The sequence below is a fragment of the Macaca thibetana genome, chromosome 8 (genome assembly GCF_024542745.1).
Source record: "Macaca thibetana thibetana isolate TM-01 chromosome 8, ASM2454274v1, whole genome shotgun sequence".
Classification (NCBI taxonomy): domain Eukaryota; kingdom Metazoa; phylum Chordata; class Mammalia; order Primates; family Cercopithecidae; genus Macaca; species Macaca thibetana.
This window is the reverse complement of record NC_065585.1, coordinates 40,796,301-40,818,591: the sequence shown is the minus strand read 5'-3', so window position 1 is coordinate 40,818,591 and position 22,291 is coordinate 40,796,301. Positions and strand designations below refer to the sequence as shown.

The 22,291-nt window shown below is 43.9% G+C and overlaps 1 protein-coding gene across 2 annotated transcripts; it reads left to right on the top strand.

Moving 5' to 3' along the window:
- The first annotated feature begins 5,442 nt into the window (after positions 1 to 5,442).
- Positions 5,443 to 22,291, top strand: DCSTAMP (dendrocyte expressed seven transmembrane protein). Of its 2 annotated transcripts, XM_050800702.1 has the most exons (4): positions 5,443 to 5,479; positions 14,156 to 15,196; positions 20,483 to 20,791; positions 21,737 to 22,291. In XM_050800702.1, the coding sequence occupies exons 2-4, from the start codon at positions 14,168 to 14,170 to the stop codon at positions 21,809 to 21,811; spliced, it is 1,413 nt and encodes a 470-aa protein (XP_050656659.1). In that variant the 5' UTR covers positions 5,443 to 5,479; positions 14,156 to 14,167; the 3' UTR covers positions 21,812 to 22,291. The 2 variants fall into 2 exon arrangements, with proteins under 2 accessions (XP_050656659.1, XP_050656660.1); XM_050800703.1 differs by lacking the exon at positions 20,483 to 20,791 and having other exon boundaries at positions 5,475 to 5,479; positions 14,156 to 14,994; positions 21,737 to 21,849.

The window sequence follows — 22,291 nt, the reverse complement described above, 5'->3', positions numbered from 1 at the left end:
AGAAAAATATTTGAATTGCATTAAATTGGTAGATAATTATCTTTGAATGGTAGAGTTAAGGATGCTTTTCTACAATTAATGTGCATTACTTTTCGTAAAGAAGACAAATCTTAACAGAAATCCTGTTACTGTGGCAGTTGTATCAAAAAGAATTAGAGACCAGTATGGACATTTTACCAAAGAAGATACAAGGATGGCAAATAATTACATAAAAAGATGCTCTACGTCATTAATCACTGACAAATGCAAATTAAAGCTACAACAATACAGCACTACACATCTGTTAGAGTGACTAAAACGAAAAAGACTAACCATACCAAGTGTTGGTGAGGACACAAAGCAACTGCAATTCTCACCCTGCTGGAGGGACCATGAAATGGTACAACCGCTTTAGAAAACTTTGGCCATTTCTTAAAAGTTGAGCATACAGCTACCATTTGATTCAGCTGTTCTGCTCCTAGGTGTTTCCCCCAAAAGAATGGAAGCATATGCCCATACAAAGCCTTATATTCAAATGTTCATGGCAACTTTACTTTTAATAGATCCAAAGTGGAAACAACCCAAATGCCATCAACAGATTTATGAATAAAACAATTGTAGAATATTCAGACAAAAGAATACTACTCAGCAATAAAAATGAATAAATTACTGACATATCCAACAAAATGGATAAACCTCAAAATAATACCAATGCATTAAACAAGCAAAATTAAAAAAAAAAAAAAAAAGCACAGTGTGATACCATTTATACCATTCTAAAAAATGCAAACTAATCTATAGTGACAGAAAGCAGATGAATGGTGGCTGGAGATGGGATGGAGTGGGGAGGGACAAGAGGAAGAGATCACCAGGAACTTCAGGGGATGATAGATATATATGTTCACTAGCTTGATTGTGATAATGTTTTCATGGGTGTACACATACGTAAGAACTTAAACTCATCAAATTATACACTAAACATGTACAGTTTGTGGTATGCCAATCATACTTTAATAAAATGGTATTTAAAAGTGGCTTGACTATGAAAAGGCATGGGAAAAACTTAAATGCATATTACTAAGAGAAAGAAGCCAATCTGAAAAGACTATATACTGTGTGATTCCAATTATATGGCATTCTGGAAAAGGCAAAACTGTAGATACAGTAAAAAGATCTGTGGTTGCCAGGGGTTAGTGAAGAGGGAGGGATGAATAGACAGAGTATAGAGGATTTTTAGGACAGTGAGAATACTCTTTGCAATTCCATAATAATGGATACATGTCTTTATGCATTTGTCCAAAGCCATAAAATGTATAATAACAAGAGCGATGCCTAATGTAAACAATGGACATAGGGTGATTAGTGCCAATGTAGGTTCATTGATTACAACAAATGTACCACCCCAGTGAGGGATGTTGATAGTCGGGAGGCTGTACCTGTGTGATGATGAGGGTATGTGGGAAATCTCTCTACTTTCTGCTCAACTTTTCTGTGAACTGAAGACTTCTCCAAAAAATAGTCCATTTTTAAAAGTGGCTTGAACAATTAGGATATTTATTGTCTCCCAAATCAGGGGTCTGGTGGGTAGAGAGGATCGAGAGTTGGTTCAATGGTTAAAGGTGATATCAAGGGCACAGGTGCTTCCCATCTTCTGGCTCTGTCTCCCTTCATGTTATAAAAGTGTTGCAGTCGTTGAAGTCACACATGCGGGCACAACAGCGTTCAGTAAAAATGAACATATTCCTTCCTATGCATCTTGTTTTAAGAGAAAGGAACGCTCTCCTACGAGCTCCTCATAGACTTCCTCTTGTGTCCCATTGGTCAGTGTTGAGTCTCATATCCATGATCTGACTGCAAGGAAGGGAGAGGGCTGCAGGGCAAGCACCCACTGGGGCCACACAGGCACTTGCAGAATTCTGTGCCTTTACTCATGCTCCTTCCCTCTCGCTTCTCTTGGCTCTCCCTTGACCCATCTTCTATCCCTGGGAGCATTCAGGAATCCTCCTTTCAGCTTCCTCAGGCCTTTCTATGTAACTTTATCATCCCTCTGTGTAGACTTTTGTATGTGTGCATCTGTCTTAACAGCCAGACATGAGCTTCTGCAATCTCTCCTCTTGCATCAGGGGAGCCCAGGGACCTTGTACAGGGCTTGGTGCACAGCCATGCTTGAAAAGTGGTCTTGGATGGCAGAAAAAAGCAGATGGAGCTTTTTCCATCCTGGGGAGGACAGAAAGGCCAAGCTGGGGAAGTAGCTTCAGTACAGAAGTGAGTGCAAAACACTAAAAGGTTTCATTATAGAAATAGCAGAAATGGTCAAGATCATTGCGAAGGATATAACTGATGATCTCAGAAGAACACAGCTGGGAACATCACTCTGCAATGAAAAGGAGAGCACTTTAGGGCAGAGACAGCACAGCTGAACTCGTAGAATACAATTCTCACATTCTTCATTTAACATGTGAAACTTATTACCTCTAGTAGGTTATTCTGGAAAGACTATAACAATTATTTTAAAAATAGAGATGTAGTCTCACTGTGTTGCCCAGGCTGGTCTCAAACTCCTGGGCTCAAGGGATCCTCTTACCCTGGCCTCATAAAGTGCTGGGATTACAGGTGTGAATCACCACACCTGGCCACAGCAATTTTTAAAGGGTTAAAAGCTACTAAATGGACAAATTGACAAGTCGTGTCTATGTCAGGCCATGCAGCTTCACAAAACATCCTCTATGCTGGTTTCCTGGGCTGGGTGAGTCATGGGTCTGAAGTGAGCCTAGCGTTATCTATGCTTCTGTGACTCATCAAATCTAAAACCACCTCTGCAGGACAGAGATTCCTTGATGGCAGGAGAAAGAATAAAAGATGCTCCTGACCTTAGGGTCATACAGTAATTTCAGCAGTGACTACTCCTTGCTGGGCCCCTGAGGCAGAATTCCAGAGATGTCCTGGAAGTTTAGGCCCTGACTTCATTTGGTCAATGGCCCTGGCGTTAAAATCAGCATGGTTTCTGCTTCTCAGGCCCTCTTAACCAACCATTGCTGTTCTGAGGCTATTCTTCTGAGAAGTGCAGGTGCATACTCAAAGAGTCTAGCTCACTAACTGCAGACTTTCAAAGTAATTAAACAACATTTGAGCTGATCAGGTTAAAATTCCCAGCTGAGCATAGCTTTTCCATTCTCTAAGTTCTCTAGGAGTGCAGGAAAGAAATCTTGCAGCACCAGCTGAATCTCATCTGCCTATATTACAGCCCCTCCACCTTAAGTTGCACCCATCTGTAGGGGTCTCTGAGTTTTAAACCCAATTGACCTCTCCCTTTCTTTCTTTTCCTCTTTCTCCCTTTCTCTCTCTCTCTTTTCCTTCCTTCCTTCCTTTCTTTCCTCTTTTCTTTCTTTCTTTCTTTCTTTCTTTCTTTCTTTCTTTCTTTCTCTCTCTTTCTCTCTTTCTCTCTCTCTCTCTTTCTTTTTTTCTTTCTTTCTTTCATATATCAAGTTTGCTACCTACCTCCTGGCCAAACCAGGCCACATGGTTAAGCCCAGATTCAAATTGGGTGGGAACTACAAAGTTACAAGGCAAAGGGCATGCATACAGAGAGGGTATTAATTGGGATCTAGCACTGCAGGGTGGTAAAAGAGAATGAAAATCGATATGGTGGGGAATACCTTAGCATCTACTAAAGGAGTCATCAGGAAGATATAAGATATGCTGTGAAGGCTTCCCAAAGGAAGGAGAGGAAGGGAAGACCATTTCAGTTGGAAGAAGGATACATTGTGGGAATAAGTCATTTTATTGGAGACTATGAACATTTATGTAACCAATTCCCAATTGATGGACATGTAGGTTGTTCTACATATTCTCTACTACAATCAATGCTGATCTGTGTATCTAGCTATCCAGCTGGCATAGAGAGGTATATAGTAGATTTGTACACACACGTACACATACACATACACACTGCACACACATACCATGCAAATATAAGATAAATTCTTAGAAATGGAATGACTAATTCTAGTAGCTTATACATTTGTACAGGTATTGTCACATCAGCCTTTTCCTTTCACTCCCAAGCTTGGGAATTACTGGGGACTCTCAAAACCAGGTCAGTGACTTCACTTTTGGTTGTGGGGGCTGGGAGCCCCTCCATTTCCTCTTCCAAGTTCTTTCTTCTAGCAGCTGCCCCCAGGTTTGCTCTCCATGATCCAGCAACCTCTGTCTGCACTCCTCTTTCTCAGAAGTCTCCATCTCCTCCTTCCCCAAAAGGGTTGCAACTGCCCTCAGCTTTCCTCGCTCCCTCCTCAGAGAGTACCAACATCTTCTCTCTCTTATCTTTGTTCTTCTTTGTGAGGCTGATATGCTAAATTTCATCTAGTCTTCCCCAAACTCAAACCACTACATCTCTACTGCTGCCTTGTCCCTCTCCATTTCCATCCCCATCACTACTACAAAGGAATCCTGTCCAGTCAAGCCTGTTGGCTTGCTCCTCCCCTCCTCCCACTCCAGTTCACACTCCAGCCCACTGAAGAGTGGTACCCACCCCCAAGCCCCTGCCTAAATGGCTCTTCCAGAAACACCAGTGACTTCCCACTCACCAAAGTCTGGGGCTGTTTCCTCAAGATCCTGCCCACTCCCTGACCCTTCCCTTCCTTGGGGCCACCATGGCTGCTTCTGGATGACTCGATCAGACACCCACATTGCAGTCCCATCCTTCTTGTTCAAATGAAAACATCTCACTTCAACAGCTCTCTTCATCTGCAGGACTAAGTCAGCCCCTTACACAAAGAACTCATGAGGGTCATGCAGTCTGTGTGCCCAGCCTGAGCCCACGGGTCTATTCTGATCCTTCTTTTTTTTTTTAAGATAAAAGTTCTTGCAGGTATAATAGGGATCTCCATCAAAAAGTAAAGAGTAATTTTGTAGAAAGGTTTTGAGACTTTCCTAACTCTCTGAAAGTACACAAGCTGGTCCTTTTGACTTGGAAACTAAATTTCTAAGATGGAAAGTCACATGTATGAGTGGGAGGCATGAAACCAATTATGTGACCTGTCTGGGGTCATGAGTGCAGAGGCGGCTCCTACGTGCCATCTGCCTCTTCAAGTGTGGATGGGAGGTGGGTATGGCGGATGTTTGTCATTTCCCAATGGCTCGAGTGGACGTGGGGTGTATGGGAGTGAGAGGAAAAGAGGAAAGAGGGAGAGAAGCCATCCAAGCTTTCACAACTCACTCTCTTGTGTTTGAAAATGTCTGATTTCATTATTTTCTATAATTAATTTCTAGAGCATCTATCTGAGGAAAATGCTAGAAAGAAATATGCTATTCCTTTGTATCAGTGTTACTCTTTGTTGATATTAAATGACTTAGTCACTTTATGGGGGAAATAAAGAGGTTGATTCATGGTGATGTGACCCTCTCACCACTTCTGGTTCCCTTTTTCCTGCTATATATCAAGACCTACAGCCCTTGGGAAGTGCATTTCTGCATTAGAAGAAGAACTTGAGAGAAACCTGTAAGTAAACTTCCAGAATAATCTTATTTCTAAAATTGCTTTTTAAAAAGTGCTAGTAAATTGAAATAAACAATTATAACCAGAGCATACTTTAAGGCCCCCTCTACCCCAATGGTCTCCCTATGTATGGATGTATCAGAAAGTCTTTTCACGTTGGTATCTGAATATCCTCTGCTCAGGGAAAACTGCAGCATGAATATCTTCTTACGGGCATAGCCTGGGTGTACTGGAGCCACCCCCCGCTTTATGAATCCCCTCAGCTAAGCCTCCTGGCGGTTATGGGGAGCCCTAGCCTGGCTCAGTCCTGCCTCCCTGACGACGCAGCTCTGGGTGCCTGGCACACACAGCAATGGGCTGAATTGTTCCGTAAATGCTATTCTGTTTACCTAGCAGCGTTCATTAATCTTTTCTTTCTTGTGTGAAGGCTGTTTTCACAGAGGAAGGCATTTGCTGGCTTTCCCAAGGCAAGAACAATGAAAACAAAGTCATGAGGAGTTCTCTCTACCTCAAATGAAGGCCGCAGCTCCTGCTCAAGCTATTTTGGCAGTCTGAGAGAACAGTACATTCTGAACCACATTGTAAGTTTGCAAGAGCTTACAAAAAAAAGAAAGGGAAAAAAAAAACGAAAAGGAAAAGAAACCCTCCATTCTTCTTTTGTTCCACTCCCAGGTGCTGGGCTTTGATGTTCTGTCTCAGAAGTGACTTTTGAACGCCAGCTCCAAGAACCAGCTCCGCTGCTCACTGCACCTTTTATTTCAGAGAGCACGGGGCTAGCGGGGACCTGAGAACTCAGCTAGCCCATGGGAGTTGAGGTCCAGGAGGTGATGTGACCTATCCGAGGCCACACAACCTGGCTTGGGTAGAGGCAGTCTGGGCCACAGGCCTCCCTGTTCGGCGCTCTTTTCCTATGCTGCTCTGCCCTTTGTTCGAATTCCTTTTAAAATGAGATTCACATCAAGCCAATGAGGGAGACTGATGGGCTCAGACTGGTTTCCCGCAGGGGACTGGCAGGGCTGGTTGAGGAGTACAGAAAGAACAGAGTGCTTGTCCGTTTGGGTTTATTGTCCCCTGGGGTGTCTGCAGACTGTATCTGGGCTTGTTGAGCATAAGCCACTGGCTTCTGCACAGGCAGAGTCAGAATGAACTGGTATCACTTAATGGGAATCGCGGGACATCAGATGAGGCAGGAGCTTTGGAAATGGGGAGAGAGGGGAGCAATAAGATGCTCCCAAGGTCATTGTCTCCTGGCCTTTCCTCCAGAGAAGGTCACACTTCTTCCTCTCACACTTTCACTAGCAGTAAGCTTGTGGGTTTCTGCTTGCCAGCTCTGGAGCCACATTGGTGATGTGCAGCTTCAATAATCCCCAGTCTAGAAAGCTCCTAGGGTGGGCCTTTCATGTGGAGATTCTCATTATTTCATGGCTCCATTTTTTTGTGGCTGCTGACTGGACCTTGTATCTGAAGCAAGGACACATTCATCTGCACCTTGAAAGTTGATCTGTGCTCAAAAGACAGTGCTCGGGAATGCCGGTCTCCTTGACTCATCAAAAAGGTGGCCAAACAGAGCTCTGTGGGTGGGGGCTGTGAGCCCTGTGCCCTTCATACTGGGGCTCTCGATGTTCCCACTGGCACAGATTCCCTGCAGGGAAAACAATCGAGGTGTATGCACCTGCAGAGGTGTCTGCTAGCTAGCGTGGGCAGGGTTGATGTGGAAGTCTGGCTGTTTCTGCTTCCCATGGCAACAGCTTGGCCCTGCATGAAAGCAGGTAAATGTGGGCTCAAGCCAGATGCCCAGACAGCATGGTTCTGCAGGGCTCTCGGTTCAAATCAGGGTTCTTCATCCCTAACCCTGTTCTGCTATTTTCCTGTTCCCTTCCACCTGGCCACACAAAAAGCATTTTAACCCCATGGAAGAGAGATAGGGCCCTTGGTGGCACTCTGCTGTGGACTCCAGCTAAGGCTTCCCTGCCTGAGGTGTGGTAGAAACTGCATTTCTGAGATAAAAGCAAGAAAGTGGCCATTACTCTAGGGATAGTGCTGTTGGTAAAAGCCAGAAGCAGGTATTGTATCCTGGGGACACAAGCATGTTGAGTCAGGAATAGACATTATTGACAATGGAGGCAAAGTAAAGAGAAATTACAGGTTAAAGGGACCAGGTAAACTTTTAGAAGCTGCCAGAAAAAAAAGATGGAGAGGCAGAGGGAGGGACTCTGTGAGCACAAGAGAGGGGAATAAAACAGTTAGAAATCTTTGGGCAAAAATAAACATTTCCAAGGTATAGAGGAAAACCTTTATGTGTGAGACTGGAACTTGGTTTAAGCATGGTTTATAAATGTCTCCAGGGATAAAAGGGGAAAAGGTAATTCAGAGGAATGGAGAAGAGGAGAGCTAAGGTGAGAAGTGGGCCAGAGAGGAGAGAAGAGAGCCATGTGAGTGTCATCTGTTGATCAAGGCTGCACTCTCACAATCCGTGGCCAAAATCAGCCGTCAGAGTGTTTAAAAATAATTTGAGCCAACAGTTTTTTAAGAACCAGAAGATGTCACCCAAAGAAATCTAGATTTCTGACTTGGAAAAAAAAAAGTCAGAAAATCTGGTGACTGCCTCTATAGAGAGCTTTGAAGAAAATCTGCTGGGTTAGAGGCTGCTGTTCTTGCAAGTTAAATGGGGGCGTGGGCTCTCCAGCCCGCTAGAGACCCATAGCCCACTGTCCCACACCCCACACTCCCAGGGAGTATCTGAATCTCCTTACTTCCTTCACTGTTTCCAGTGCTTGTCTGACCCCTGTAGGCATTTGAAAATCTGAGTGATGCCTGCATGGGACAGGATGAGCCCCCATTCCTGACCCCAGCTTAACAGGGAAGGTGAGACCAACACTGAATGCACTTTTCTTCCCCGTCCCTGGGCGAAACAGCTAAGTTGGGAGAGACAGCCCTTGATCTGGACCTCAGACCAGGATGGGCCTGCGTCCAGGGTGCCCGACGTTAAGGGGTGAGCAAGGTGAGCCTAACGCTGGCTGTAACAGTCTCTGAGTAAAACATAGGGGCTCATGAGCTGCACGATGCTGCAGAGTAAGTGTTCATCTGGGGAAAGGAGAGCTGTAGTCAGCTTTAGAAGGCTCAATAAAGCTGTGCTGGCAGAGGAGGGGAGGACCCTGGATGTGGTTGACAATGCAGGACAGCTCATCCTGGCATGGTGAATCTGCATTTCAGGATGCGTGCGTGATTGGAATCCTGGGAATATATTTCGACCAAATTCAGAAGCTGCTCTATGAAGATCATGTCAAAGAGGGGCTGAGCAGTTGTCCATTCTGACCCCTCAGGGTCATTTAAACATGGGTTAAAATCCTGGCTCTTGCACTTATTAGCTGTGTGAGCTTGACCAAGTTATTTAACCTCTGAGCCCCAGTTTCCTATCTAAAAAGATATAGCTACAATAGTACAGGGTTAGAAAGCATGTATATCAGATGCTGCGGCCAGGCATAAAGTAACACCTTAATGACTACCGTCTATTATTAGGAGTATTTCACTAAGTCTCAGACATTGACACAAGCTATAGTTTGTCCACTTCTCTAATTATGTATTCTGTGGTGACTGAGGGCCAACTGGGTACTGTTATGGACAGAATGTTTGTGTCTTATGCCAATTTGTTTGAACCCCCAGTGTGGTTGTATTTGGAAATCGGGTCTCTAAGGAAGTAACTAAGGTTAAATGAGGTCCTAAGTGTGGAGACCTCATCTGATAGGATTAGTGTCCCTATAAGAAGAGGAAAATGTAACTGCCTCACCATTGTGGAAGAGAGAGACAAGAGACTGGCAGCCAAACAGAGCAGTGGGTAAAAGGATTTCTGGGTGCCATGTAGGAAAGGTCTTTGTACTTAATTAAAGGTAACACAGTGTGAGGAGATGCCAGAGAGCTCACCCGCCTTCTCTCCCTGCCATGTGAGGACGCAGAGAGGAGGCAGTTGTCTGTAAGCCGGGGAGGGGTCCTCACCAGAACCCAACCCTGCCAGACCTTGATCTGGAACTTCCAGCCTCCACCACTGTGAGAAATCAATTTCTGCTGTTGAAGCCTTCCGGCCTGTGGGGTTCTGCTATGGCAGCACTGGCAGATGACAACAGGTACATGGGAAGTTTTAATTCCATTACTCAGGAACTGTAGTGGAATTTTAAAACAGGACTCATGAAAAGTCAGAGATGAGATATGAATGTGATGGGAAATGTGTCACCAAGTGGTGGAAAACTGGGGGTCTCACTCCTAGCTTAGAGTCCCTTAGCCTTTTTGGATTTTATTTTCCTCGACTGTGACTATCAGCCAGGGAGGTGTCAGTCAAAACCTTCTGGACTTGTGCTATCCAATACAAAGGCTCCAGTTATTTATTTAACTTTAAGTAATTTAAATTTTAATTAATCTTAATTTAAATGTAAATGATTTATTAAAATTTAAAAATATCATAATTAAATAAAATAACACTAAAATTAAATTTATTAATTAAAATCAAATAAAATATCAAATTCAATTCCTCAGTGGCATGAGCACTGTCAAGTGCTCAATAGTCACATGTGGCCAGTGCCTCCTATGCTGGACAGCGCATATATAGAGCACGCCCAGCATCGCAGACAGTTCTATCAGACAGCGCTGAATTCCAGAGCTTGTTACCTGAAGCCTGGTCTTCATGAGAGCAGCTTCAGCAGCACCTGGGAACTTGTTAGGAATGCCAACTCTCAGGGGCCACCCTAAACCTTCTCAATCAGGATCTGCATTTTCACAAGATTCCCTCCAGTGATCACATACTCAAGTCTAAGAAGCTCTGAGCTATGACTCCCTCCAGCTCAAAAAAGAAAATTTACGAATCTGGGTATCTGCTTGACAAAGTCTTTGAGAAAGAAACCACCTGCTTAGCTTATCAAAATTCCAATTCACCAATTTGCCTAAGAGGAGAGAATTGAAAGATCTGAAGGAAGATCAGCAGAATGGCCGCACCTCCACAGGAGCAAAAAAGAAATCAGCAGATGTCTAAAGGAGGCATGGGTGGCGTCACCGTGCCTGGAGGGTGGTACACCTTGGAGGTTGGTACAATCCAGCTCCTATCTCTTTTTTTGTTGTTGTTTTTTAAAAAGAGAGATGGGGTCTCTCTCTGTTGCCCAGGCTGGTCTCAAACTCCTGGGCTCAATCAAGCAATCCTCCCACCTCAGTGTCCCAAAGTGCTGGGGTTATAGGCATGAGCCGCCACGCTCAGCCTCCAGTGACTATCTCTAAGCCTCCCGTCAGCTTGGGCATTCAATCTTTGCCTAAAGAGCAGAGAATGGACAGTCTTCATTTTCTGTGGCAGCAAAGAAACAAGAAATGAGTTGCATTTACTGGGGACCTTTTATCCAGAGAGTCAAGTTTCTTGCTAAGGTTCCCCTCATTAAACCGAAAGGAGCAGGTAGGTCATATATTCAGTTAGGGAAAATGAGGAACAGAGAGGAAATCAATGCCTCAGTCAACGATGCCAAAACGGCAGACTGGAACATCAGCCTCTGGGCTCGTGGGCCTAAATTCTGCTCTGGGGCTTGAACTGTAAAATAAGAGAAGATACCTTCAGTCCTCTCACCGCAGAAAGTTTTGGTGTCTGGTGACGTGCTGTTTTCAACACAACGCTAAGAAGGATAACATTAGAGCTGTTGCCTGTTAAGAAAACATGTTCTTCTTACAGGACAAAATTGCAGTCGTATATCTTATTTAATTGATATTAGATTTTATTGCAGAATGTTAAAATGTTAATGTGTCCATAAATCTTTTTCATACTTTCAGAAAAATGTCTGTATTAGGAACACACTGTACAAGGATGAAGGCAAGAGAAAGGAAAAATGAATCCAGAATACACATTATTAATTTTTTAGGAAGGAAGCAAAATGGTGCCTCATAAAGGAAATTAGAAAAAAGTTAAGCAGCTGGGATTTCTGATTTCCTTTAAAGAAGAATCTGCTAGTTTGAGACATATCCTTACAGAGTCAACTATTTTGATGCAGGGAACAAAAAGTGAGCAGATAATGGAAATGGGCTTGTGATATCCAGGTCAGCTCTTAACAGCCACTGGCAGAAGGTGTGATGCCTCCAGCAGGGAAAAACAGTGAGCTGAGGGTCCTGTCACATGACGCAGAACCACGGAATTGGGGCATGGTACAGACAACAGGGCCTGGAAGTCTGGCCTGAATCCTGCTGTGCCGTCTCCACTGTGTGATTGCTGACAAATTCCAGTAAGCACTCCAAGCCTCAGTTTCCACTGTATCAGATGCAAATAGCATCTGCAGGCTTGGGGCAGGGATAGAAAGATGCTTTATAAAAAGTGCCTACAATATAATAGATAATTAACATCTTCTAGGGTATCAATCAAATAATGGTTTGGGGTCAAACCCAAAGCAATGGGAGAGCAACGAGTCATGCCTGGGAGGAGAGGCTCCTGACTTCCTCTGGTGCTGGGTGTCCTGCCCTCTGCCCATCCACCTGCAGAGTCCTCTTGCCTGTGCCATGGAGCCTGTCTGACTCAGTCCACAATGCCAGGGAAGGTTCAGCAGCACAGGGGCCTATGGTAAGGCCCATCTCTATCTTCACCCTTCAGTCCAACCTCTGATTCCAAAAGGAAGCAAGCTTGCAGGAAAAAGGAACTATGGCCTTTTGCTGGCCCCCATTTTCACTGCCATTCTAATTCCCTTTCCTGCTGATGCTGTCAGAACATCCTCATATGTGGGATCTGGACTCTGCTAAGGCCAGTTCCACATGGCAGTGACCCCTCTTCAACACTCTAGCTCACCTCATATCTCTTTTCTGCTCTGAGCATTTCCATTCGGATTATACGGCAGGAACTGCAAGCACTCTCTACTCTTGGTGGAGAAATTTACACATTTACTCGTAACCTGCCTATTCCCCCCATTTTATTTCTGCCCTTCGTTAACCTCATTCGGCCTGAACACAGAAAGAATAATTTCCTCACCTCTGTTTGCTCAGTGCACAACCTCTAGCCAATGCCTGGGTTCATCTCACACGACAAATGTAATTCACTGGCTCTCACTGTATTCAGCTACTCCGTAAATTCGGACCCATCCTATTTAATGAGACGGGATTTATTTGAGATTGTTTAAAAATTGATCAATGTCCACATTAAAATCCCATACATGTGATATAACACTTACTAGATATTTTCATGTCAATCAGGAGAGAATATCGATTTTATTATATATATATATATATATATCACTCCAAATGAATCCAAGTCTCTCTGAGAGCATCACAGACCTAAATCTGTGTGGCTGATGGTGTGTTAGCAGCTCCACAGTGCCTTCATTCTAATTATTCCAGATCTAGGAGAAAAGAAAAGATGATTATCTCAGTGACACAAAATAAATATTCTTCTTTTCTTTGTCAGAGTCTCAGGAGGAAACTCTTCTCAGAGAGCAGGGGCATAAGAGGGAAGAAGCCATGGTTACAGAGCGGAGACACAATGGCCTCAGTCCAAAGCTGCATTTAAGTTTGGATGCCCTTGGTGTGCTTTCTGGTCTGTAAAACTGAGCACAAGGAAACAGATGACTATTAAAGAGTAAGCTTTCATAATGCAGTTTATTGACATTTCAGCCTATCAGCCTAGGGTTCAACTATTAAGACTTATGATATAGGACTGTTACCCTTATCAATAAACAACGACTCTCTAGCAGATCAGTAGAGAATTCAGTGGCTTGAAATAAATCAGCATTTATGATGGCTCACGTGTCTGTGGTCAGCCGGTGGGTCAGCTGAGAACCAGCTGGTCTCGGATGACCTCTCTCACATCTGGCCGTTGGATGGCTATTGGCTGAGCTGATGGAATTGCCTGGTCAGGTGCCTTTCGTCATCCAGCATTCCAGCCTGGTATAACAGGCTCAATAATGGACCCCTCAGAGCTGTCCATGTCCTACTGCTCAGAACCCATGAATATATTATGTCGCATGGTAAAAGAGACCCTGCAAATGTGATTAAGTCTCTTGAGATGGGGAGATTATCCTGGATGATCTGGGTGGGCTCAGCGTATTCACAAGGGCTCTTAGAAGAGGGAGGAGGGAGGATCGGAGTCTAGAGAGAATATGTAAGGATAAAAGCAGAGGGAAGATGCAACGTTGCTGGCTTTGAGATGGCGGAAAAAGGGTCCATGAGCCAGGAAATGTAGGTTGCCTCTAAAGTTGAAAGAGGCAAGGAATCAAGTTCTCCCCCAGTGCCTCCAGAAGGACCACAGTATTGCAGGCCCATTTTAGACTCTGGCCTCCAGAACTGTGAGAGAATAAATATGTGCTTCTTTAAAACACTCAGTGGTTATCTGTTACAGCAGCGATAGCTGGGAAATGCATCTGGACTTAGCAGGAGCAGAGTTCCACGAGAGCACGTGGAGTGAGTCCAAGGCCCAGGATCGTCACTGGCATTTCTGCTGCATTCGATTGGGCAAAGAAGTCACAAGGCCAGCCCAGATGCAAGGGATGGAGGAATAGACCTCATCTCTTGGTGGTGGAAGGTGGAAGAAGCTGTGAAGTCATATTTCAAGGGAGAAGACACAGGAAGAGTAAATAATTATGGCCACTTTTTCTGCAGTCAGTCTACCCCCATGGCCTTTATGAAGGTCAGAGGACATTCAAAAGCAGTTTCTGACCTTGGTTTCTTTTTCATTTTCAGGACGCAGGGAGCATGGGTACCTGGACCTTAGGCACTGATATCTTCCTAAGTCTTTGGGAGACTTACTTGTCTCCAAGAAGCCCTGGATGGATGGACTTTATCCAGCATTTGGGAGTTTGCTGTTTGGTTGCTCTTATTTCAGTGGGCCTCCTGTCTGTGGCCTTCTGCTGGTTTCTATCATCAATCATGGCGGCTGCTGGCTCCTGGATTATCACATGTGTTCTGCTGTGTTGCTCCAAGCATGCACGATGTTTTATTCTTCTCGTCTTTCTCTCTTGTGGCCTGCGTGAAGGCAGGAACGCTTTGATTGCAGCTGGCACAGGGATCGTCATCTTGGGACATGTAGAAAATATTTTTCACAACTTTAAAGGTCTCCTAGATGGTATGACTTGCAACCTAAGGGCAAAGAGCTTTTCCATACATTTTCCACTTTTGAAAAAATATATTGAGGCAATTCAGTGGATTTATGGCCTTGCCACTCCACTAAGTGTATTTGATGACCTTGTTTCTTGGAACCAGACCCTGGCAGTCTCTCTTTTCAGTCCCAGCCACCTCCTGGAGGCACAGCTAAATGACAGCAAAGGGGAAGTCCTGAGCATCTTGTATCAGATGGCAACCACAACAGAGGTGTTGTCCTCCCTGGGTCAGAAGCTACTTGCCTTTGCAGGGCTTTCGCTCGTCCTACTTGGCACTGGCCTCTTCATGAAGCGATATTTGGGCCCTTGTGGTTGGAAGTATGAAAACATCTATATCACCAGACAATTTGTTCAGTTTGATGAAAGGGAGCGACTTCAACAGAGGCCCTGTGTGCTCCCGCTGAATAAGGAGGAAAGGAGGAAGTATGTCATCATCCCGACTTTCTGGCCGATTCCTAAAGAAAGGAAAAACCTGGGGCTGTTTTTCCTCCCCATACTTACCCATCTTGGCATCTGGGTGCTGTTTGCAGCTGTAGATTATCTGCTGTATCGGCTCATTTTCTCAGTGAGCAAACAGTTTCAAAGCTTGCCAGGGTTTGAGGTTCGCTTGAAGCTGCATGGAGAGGTAGGGACCCACAGGTACTTCTCATGGTGTATCCTGGCTATTTGCTGGTCTGTCTTGCAAAAGATCATGAACCTCCCAAGGCAGGGAAGTGGCTTATTTGCCTTTGCATCCTTGGTGCCTGGCATAGTGCTTGGCACATAGAAGGAACCCAAAAATGCAGGTTAAATTGAAGTGAAGTCCCGATGTTAGGGTGTGATTCTGCATTAGTTCCCTGTGGCTGCTGTGACAAATGGCCAATAATTGAATGGCTCAAAATAACAGAAGTTTATTCTCGGATAGATCTGCGGGGAGAAGTCCGAAGTGAGTGTCGCTGGGCTAAAACCCAGGTGCTGTTGCTGCTGTTTGCGTCTTCCAGATTCTAGTGGCCGATGGCATCCCTTTGCCTGTGACCACATCACTCCCATCTCTGCTCTGTCATCGCATCACTTTCTTCTTCGCATATGGAAAATCTCTCTCTGCCTCTGTCTTAAAGAATGTATATGATTGTATTAGGACTTTCCAGTATAATCCAGGGTAATTTCTCTATCTCAAGATCTTTGACTTAATAACATTTGCAAAGATCCTTTTTCCAAATAAAGTAACATTAACAGGTTCCAGGCACTAACACCTTGTATCTGTAGGGCATCCTCCAGCCTCCTACAGTCAACAAACACTCAAATGTGGAAATAATTGTCTCTGAGGTTGAACATGAAGTGGATTCCCAAGCAGGACTATCTGGCGTGAACCTAAGAGACAGGGATTTAGGACCTGCCTTCTTCTCATCCTCAAGCTTGGGCAAGTAGACATTGAGCACCTTCTCTGAGCGAGAACTTTGCTGTGCATCCTGAGCCCTTATCAAACACAAGAGGGTTCCCAAGGCATCGGCACAATGTTTAAAAGGATGATTGTTGAAAAGGGCTCCTAAGTTGCCCAGTAAAATGGCTGGTGCTGGTAGCTGGTAGCACCCACTTTTAAAAATGCTACACAGCTACACTTCGGTGTTTTGAGAAAGACTGGATTACTAGTTCTCAGCCTTAAATGTGTGTTAAGAATTTCCTGAGTTGGATATAGAGTTTCAGGCCTCGATTTACACAGATTTTGTTTTAACTGGGAGAGCATTTTAAATGAGCATGGCTGTGATTTCAAGGTAGGTGGTCCATAGACCACATTTTGAGAAACTCTAGCCTAGGTATTAGAAAGCAAGGACCCTCTAAACCAGAGGTCCTCAACCTTGGATACAGAGTTGCATCACTGTGGAGCTGAACTAACCAACTCAATATCTCTCTCCAGAATCCCCAGAGATTCTGTTTTAATTGAACTGGGGTGAGAGATTTTTAAAACCTCCCAGAGTAATTCTAACGTGCAGCCAAGATTGAGAACCCCTGTTCTAAACCCTTCACTCCAAGAACAAAGCCAGAAAGTTAACTCCTAATTGCCATCAGATGGATCTGTGAAAAATCTTCATTAGCCAGGACAACATCTGTCTCTGAGCTGGTCCCTCCTGCATCTTGAGGGATCTGGCTTTCTCTTCTCTATTCTCCCTCTCCCTCCTCTTGGCAACCATGGACAAACAGAGAAGATGGTGGGGATGGGGCATCCCATCGTTTATCATTTCTTTTCCATTTTCTCTGTGGATATTTGTGCTTATGTTGACATTTCAGAGGATCTGGATATTGTGAGACACTTAGCTTATTGTTTTTTAAACCCAGAAATTGCCAGGCTGAATGACATGGGATGTATATGCACGTGTGCAGGTGTGTATGTGCATGTGTGTGATGCATGCTGGGCTTAAGTACACTAGCCCAGGCTGGCAAAAATAATGCAGGTGAACCCCAAAACTGGGGCTTAGCCTAGGAGGGTTCTTGGCTTTGCTTGGGAAAGAATTCAAGAGTGAGCTGACAGTGAAAGAAAGCAAGTTTTTTAGAACAGAGTACAGCAAAATGGCTGCTCCACAGGCAGAGAAGGACTACCCCATAGGCAGAGTGGCCCAGACTAGCACTCCTGGATTGTTAGTCTGTTGTATTTATACCTAGTCTTAATCATATGCTAATTATGGAGTGAGTTATTCATGAGCTTTCTGGAAAAGCGGTGGGGAGTTCCCAAGCCATATAAGACAACTTCTGGGTTATTGCCATGGTATCATTTATAAGCTGTCATGGTGCTGGTAGGAGTGCCTTATGCAAATATATTATAATTAGCATATAATGAGCAGCGAGGACAACTAGAGGTTTTTTTCATCACCATCTTGGTCCTAGATGATTTTGGCTGGTTTCTTTGTTATATTCTGTTTCTATCCACAGGGTCATGGCAGAGGCTCAGTAAGCAAGTCCTGCTGATCTCCTGCCTCAAAAACGCCAACAGCTGTTTCTTTTTTTAAAAAATTATTATTTGTAATTGTTATGGTTATTTTTAATTGACACATAATCATTGTATACATTTATGGGGTATCCAGTACCTGTTTCCATGGGTCTGATTTGCCATACTGTTCCTCAAGCTGCCCTAGGCTGTGCCAGCTGCTGGGGAAATCATAGAGGAAAAACGGCCACAATGTTGCCTGCAAACCCTCCCGTGAAGCCCTGCTTGCCATTTCTCTCTTTCCCTCTCAGGGCCTCAAATCCCCCTGCTGCATCCACACTCTTCCTCCCCTTTCGTCTGGCTCAGCAGATCTAGTCCCATGGCTCCTGCCCTCCTAAGCCTGGGCTGCTTCTCAGAGTTGATTATTCTGAGCTCTCTGCATCCCCTGAAGAATCCCGTTAATTACAAGGCACGCTGTTGCTCTAGCTATTTGGAGCGGTGGATAATGGAAGTAGTGTTTTAGCTGAAAGCCAAACAAGAATTTCAGACATGCTTGATCTTTAGGAGTGGCCAGGAAAAGGGCCTCGCTCCTTCCCTCCCATTCCCCTCCTGTGTTCTCCTTTCTTGGCTTCCCCCCTCAATTCTCCCTCTCTCTCATACGTTTTTCTTCTCTCTCATTTACTTATCTCTTAGCCAGTACCCATACCTGTGTTGTGAATTCTCACCATGTTAGATAGAGGGGGAAAAAAGCAAGTTCTGCCTTCCAAAAAAACCCAGCTTTCCAATGACAATGTCCTGACACCTTCTTCTTTGGGCACTGCTGATTCCTGGGGGTGCGAAGATGTCTAGGTTGTGAGGGCCTCCTTGAGGGGCTTATGTCCTGAGAGGGAGGTCACCGTGTACACACGTGAAACAGCAGGGTGGTGGGCACTGGAACAGATGTGAGTACGAGACTGCTGTGGGAGCGCTTCTCAAACTCTCTCCTGCTGTATCTGAGAGACTGTGCTGCCAAGAACCAGCTTCTGCATGACTGGCGATGCCCTACCCTTACTCCAGGGTGCCCTTGGGGGCTCCTGGTCTTTACCATTGCCTCACATTTGCCAAGGAAAAGTCACGCAGGAAGAGAAACACTGGCTCAAGGTGTTGCCAATTTCTTTCTCACTTTCGAATGATTTTAAATATATGTTTTAAATAAAGAAGATGGGAAATGACCCAAGTAGAGCTAGCTCTGTGGGTGGGCAGTGTAAATAAAAATAGCCAGAGTTTCTACTTACTGAGCACCTACTATGTTCACTGCATTTGGCAGCATTAACTTTTCAGGACTGGCTGACACCAGAGCCTGCCCTCCATTCATTGTTTAGTGCTGTGCCAATAAATTGTTTATTTAAGAGAGGAACATATATATTAAAACATTGGGGTACCATTTAGTATATTGCTTGGCATTTTGAAAGAATTAATTTGTCTTCCACATTACCCTCAACCAACCCCATACAAAAGTGTCCACACAAACTTTCTGAAGCCCTGATTCCCAACTGCAAAATCCCCAGTTAAATTTCTAGACAAAATAACTCTGTCCCAGACCGAACACCCGCTGCTTTCTTATTGCAGGATTTCTCATCACTGACTCAATCGATGTGTTTGTTTCTTCAACAGTATTAAAAAGAGTGCATGTCTTTGCTCTGGGGACTGAAATCTCTCTATTTAATTGTAGGCAGACTATTTTTTTAATAAGAGAAAGGGAGAGGCAACACAAATGTTTTTCATTGCTTCGGCACAGTGCTGGGGAAATTATAGAGTTGACTTGACATTTGTGTAGAGGTCCCAGGTTTGGGATTTCCAGAGTCTTCACAGGCACTGGGATAGATCCAAGGTGGCCAGTGTCCTCTGGGTGTGGTTGGGATCTTTTTGAGAAGTCATTTACCTTTTCCTGGCCCCAGGGCTCTGTGGCACTAGAGTGATAATAACTTACTAAGCACCCCAGTCTGTAAAGCTAATGTTCCTTCCCCAAGGTGTTTAATTTACACTGGGAGTAGTTTATTCATGGGCAGGATCTGGTCCATTAACTCCTGTTTTGCCAAATTAGAAAACAAATCCACTGAGAGATTAAATGATTTTCCCAGGTCAGAGAAAGAAAGAGCTGGATCAGCACACACTTCTCTCCTGGGTGGCTTGGCTGGGTGGCTCAATGTCATCTCCTGCCCTCTGTGTCAGTCTGCTGAGGACAACTGGCTTATGCTCTTGCTTTCAAAAAGGAAGGAATGTACCTCTCATGAGCATCCAATAGGGATGAGAAATTTTCCTATTTTTAGGACCTGCCCAAACATGATTTTAGAGTCTCCTTCAATAACGTGGGCTGGAGGGCCAGTGTATCAACCTAGAAGGGAATATAGTACACTAAATAAGAATAATCCCCCCTAAGCTCCGGAAGGTAGATGTAGAACATAATTTAATGCCTCAACATCTTTGTGACCTTGTGTTCTGCTTAAGGGGTATTGGGAGGATATGATGGGGTCCTAATGGGCTATGTTCTAAAGCAATCTTCTCCCTGAGTTTAGCTGACTCCCCGCTCTTTCTTTTGTCCCATATGTCCTAACATGTAGAAACAAATATTCCATGAAAATGAGTTACGTGATCAAATTTGTTAGGAAAACTGCTGGCTAAAGTTAAAAGATTCCTCTGCCTACTTCTCAGAGCCTTCAACAGTCTACTGGGCATTGTGATTTTCAAAAGAAGGGATAGAGTGAAAAAATGTATTTAATACACTTCTCTCAAGGGAATCTTTACTGTATTTCTACAAACCCACTTCAGAAAACACTGCAATAGTTACAAATAAGACACATCTCTTCTCCTTTGCTCCAATCATAACACACAAAGGAATATGTGATAGTTCCTTTGGCCAAAGCTCCCTGCATGTTTGAAGATAGTGCCGTGTGCTGCAGGGAAGTACTGAGAAAGACAAGGACTGAGTACAAAAGTGGCATGCATCATGATTATTTTATTCTTTCATTTTAGAAACAAGGAACTCAAGATATTTTCCATGATTCTTCCTTTAATATATCTGTGTTTGAACCCAACTGTATCCCGAAACCAAAATTCCTTCTATCTGAGACCTGGGTTCCTCTCAGTGTCATTCTTGTGATATTAGTGATGCTGGGACTGTTGTCCTCTATCCTTATGCAACTTAAAATCCTGGTGTCAGCATCCTTCTACCCCAGCATGGAGAGGAAGCGCATCCAATACCTGCATGCAAAGCTGCTTAAAAAAAGATCAAAGCAGCCGCTGGGAGAAGTCAAAAAACGGCTGAGTCTCTATCTTACAAAGGTAAGGCCAAGATGGTGGTGTAACCTCCAATTGAGGAAGTGTTGAGTTTGAGAGGGAAATGGGAAAGGGGACTTCGAAGCACTTAATGCTTCAGCTTCACATCAGGGCTTGTATCCCAGCAGTAGATAGGACACTGGGGGAAAATGAACAAACATACATGGCTAGGGCTCTTACTTCTGTGATTTGAATGCTGATCCAAAGGATACTACAAGATATTCTTAATATATTCGTTTCAAGTAAGTATGTTCAGTCATTGTAAAGCGGCGACTGGAGAGGTCCTTAGTGTTGACTATTAAAGGGCAAAGCACAATAAGATATGCTTTCCTAGGTAAAGAAAAAACAGACAGGGAAATGTCTACTATAGCTTTGTAAATGCCAAAGAATTTGTTCATTTTCCAGTATATGTGTATGTGTGTATAGAGAGAGGATAGATAAAAATATAATAATATATATACAAATATATAAATAAAAGCATAATGACTCATGCATCTATAAAATGGACATATATCAAAAATTTTATGTAATTTAATACATACGTATTAATGAGGGAATGGGAAGAAAAATTACAACCAAAGAATAATTCAAAGAACACACAGATATATATAGGCCATCAGGAATACCCAACGAATTTGCTTAATAGATGCAAAAACTGTCTTTTTCTTTAAGGGTGGATGGGAGGGGTCAGTTGTACTCTACTGGGCGGAGTTCATATGCAGGTCATGGACAAGAATCACTCACATTGTTTCTATCAGCCATCTGCAACTTACAGAGTTGGGAAATAGCCCATAGACAATGGAAGACCAACATAACCCACAAAAATAAGCTTATTTCAGTCTTTTGCTGTTTTCCCCAACATCTTTAACCCTACAATGAAACATTTAAGTCAGAGGCATTTTAAATGACTCCAACTCCAATGCCCAATTATCCACTTTTCTGTCTCTTCAGATTTATTTCTGGCTTCCAGTCCTGAAAATGATTAGGAAGAAGCAAATGGACATGGCAAGTGCAGACAAGCCATGAGAGACCCTGGGTACTCCTCAGCCACATCGCACCAGCGGTTCTCCTCAGGTCTATGATGGCAGTCACTATTCATGCTGGATAATACAGAACTATATGATGCAGTCCTCTCAGGAGTCTGAGTTTACAGAGCCACCTTGCAGCATGTGGTTATGCCTCAAAGCCAAAGAGCTGCCAGGTAAATGGTTATGTGATCTGTCTTCCAAACAAACCACATGATCTCGCCTATGTCACAATGTAATAGGACTCTAGCTGGGTCCCTGGTGATGAGTTTCAGCATAGAATAATGTTCAAAGAAAATAAACCAAAAACAGTTGAAATCTCTACGACAGCCTCACAAGCAAATGCCAAGGGGAACATACATGTAAAAAGCCAGTAAACTATCTTCAAACTCTTCTGTCCTTAATGTCTTGCATGTCTATTGCCCCCACAATGGTCTCTTTCCTCCCTGCCCTCTTATTAAAGAACTCTTTCTGAAACCCA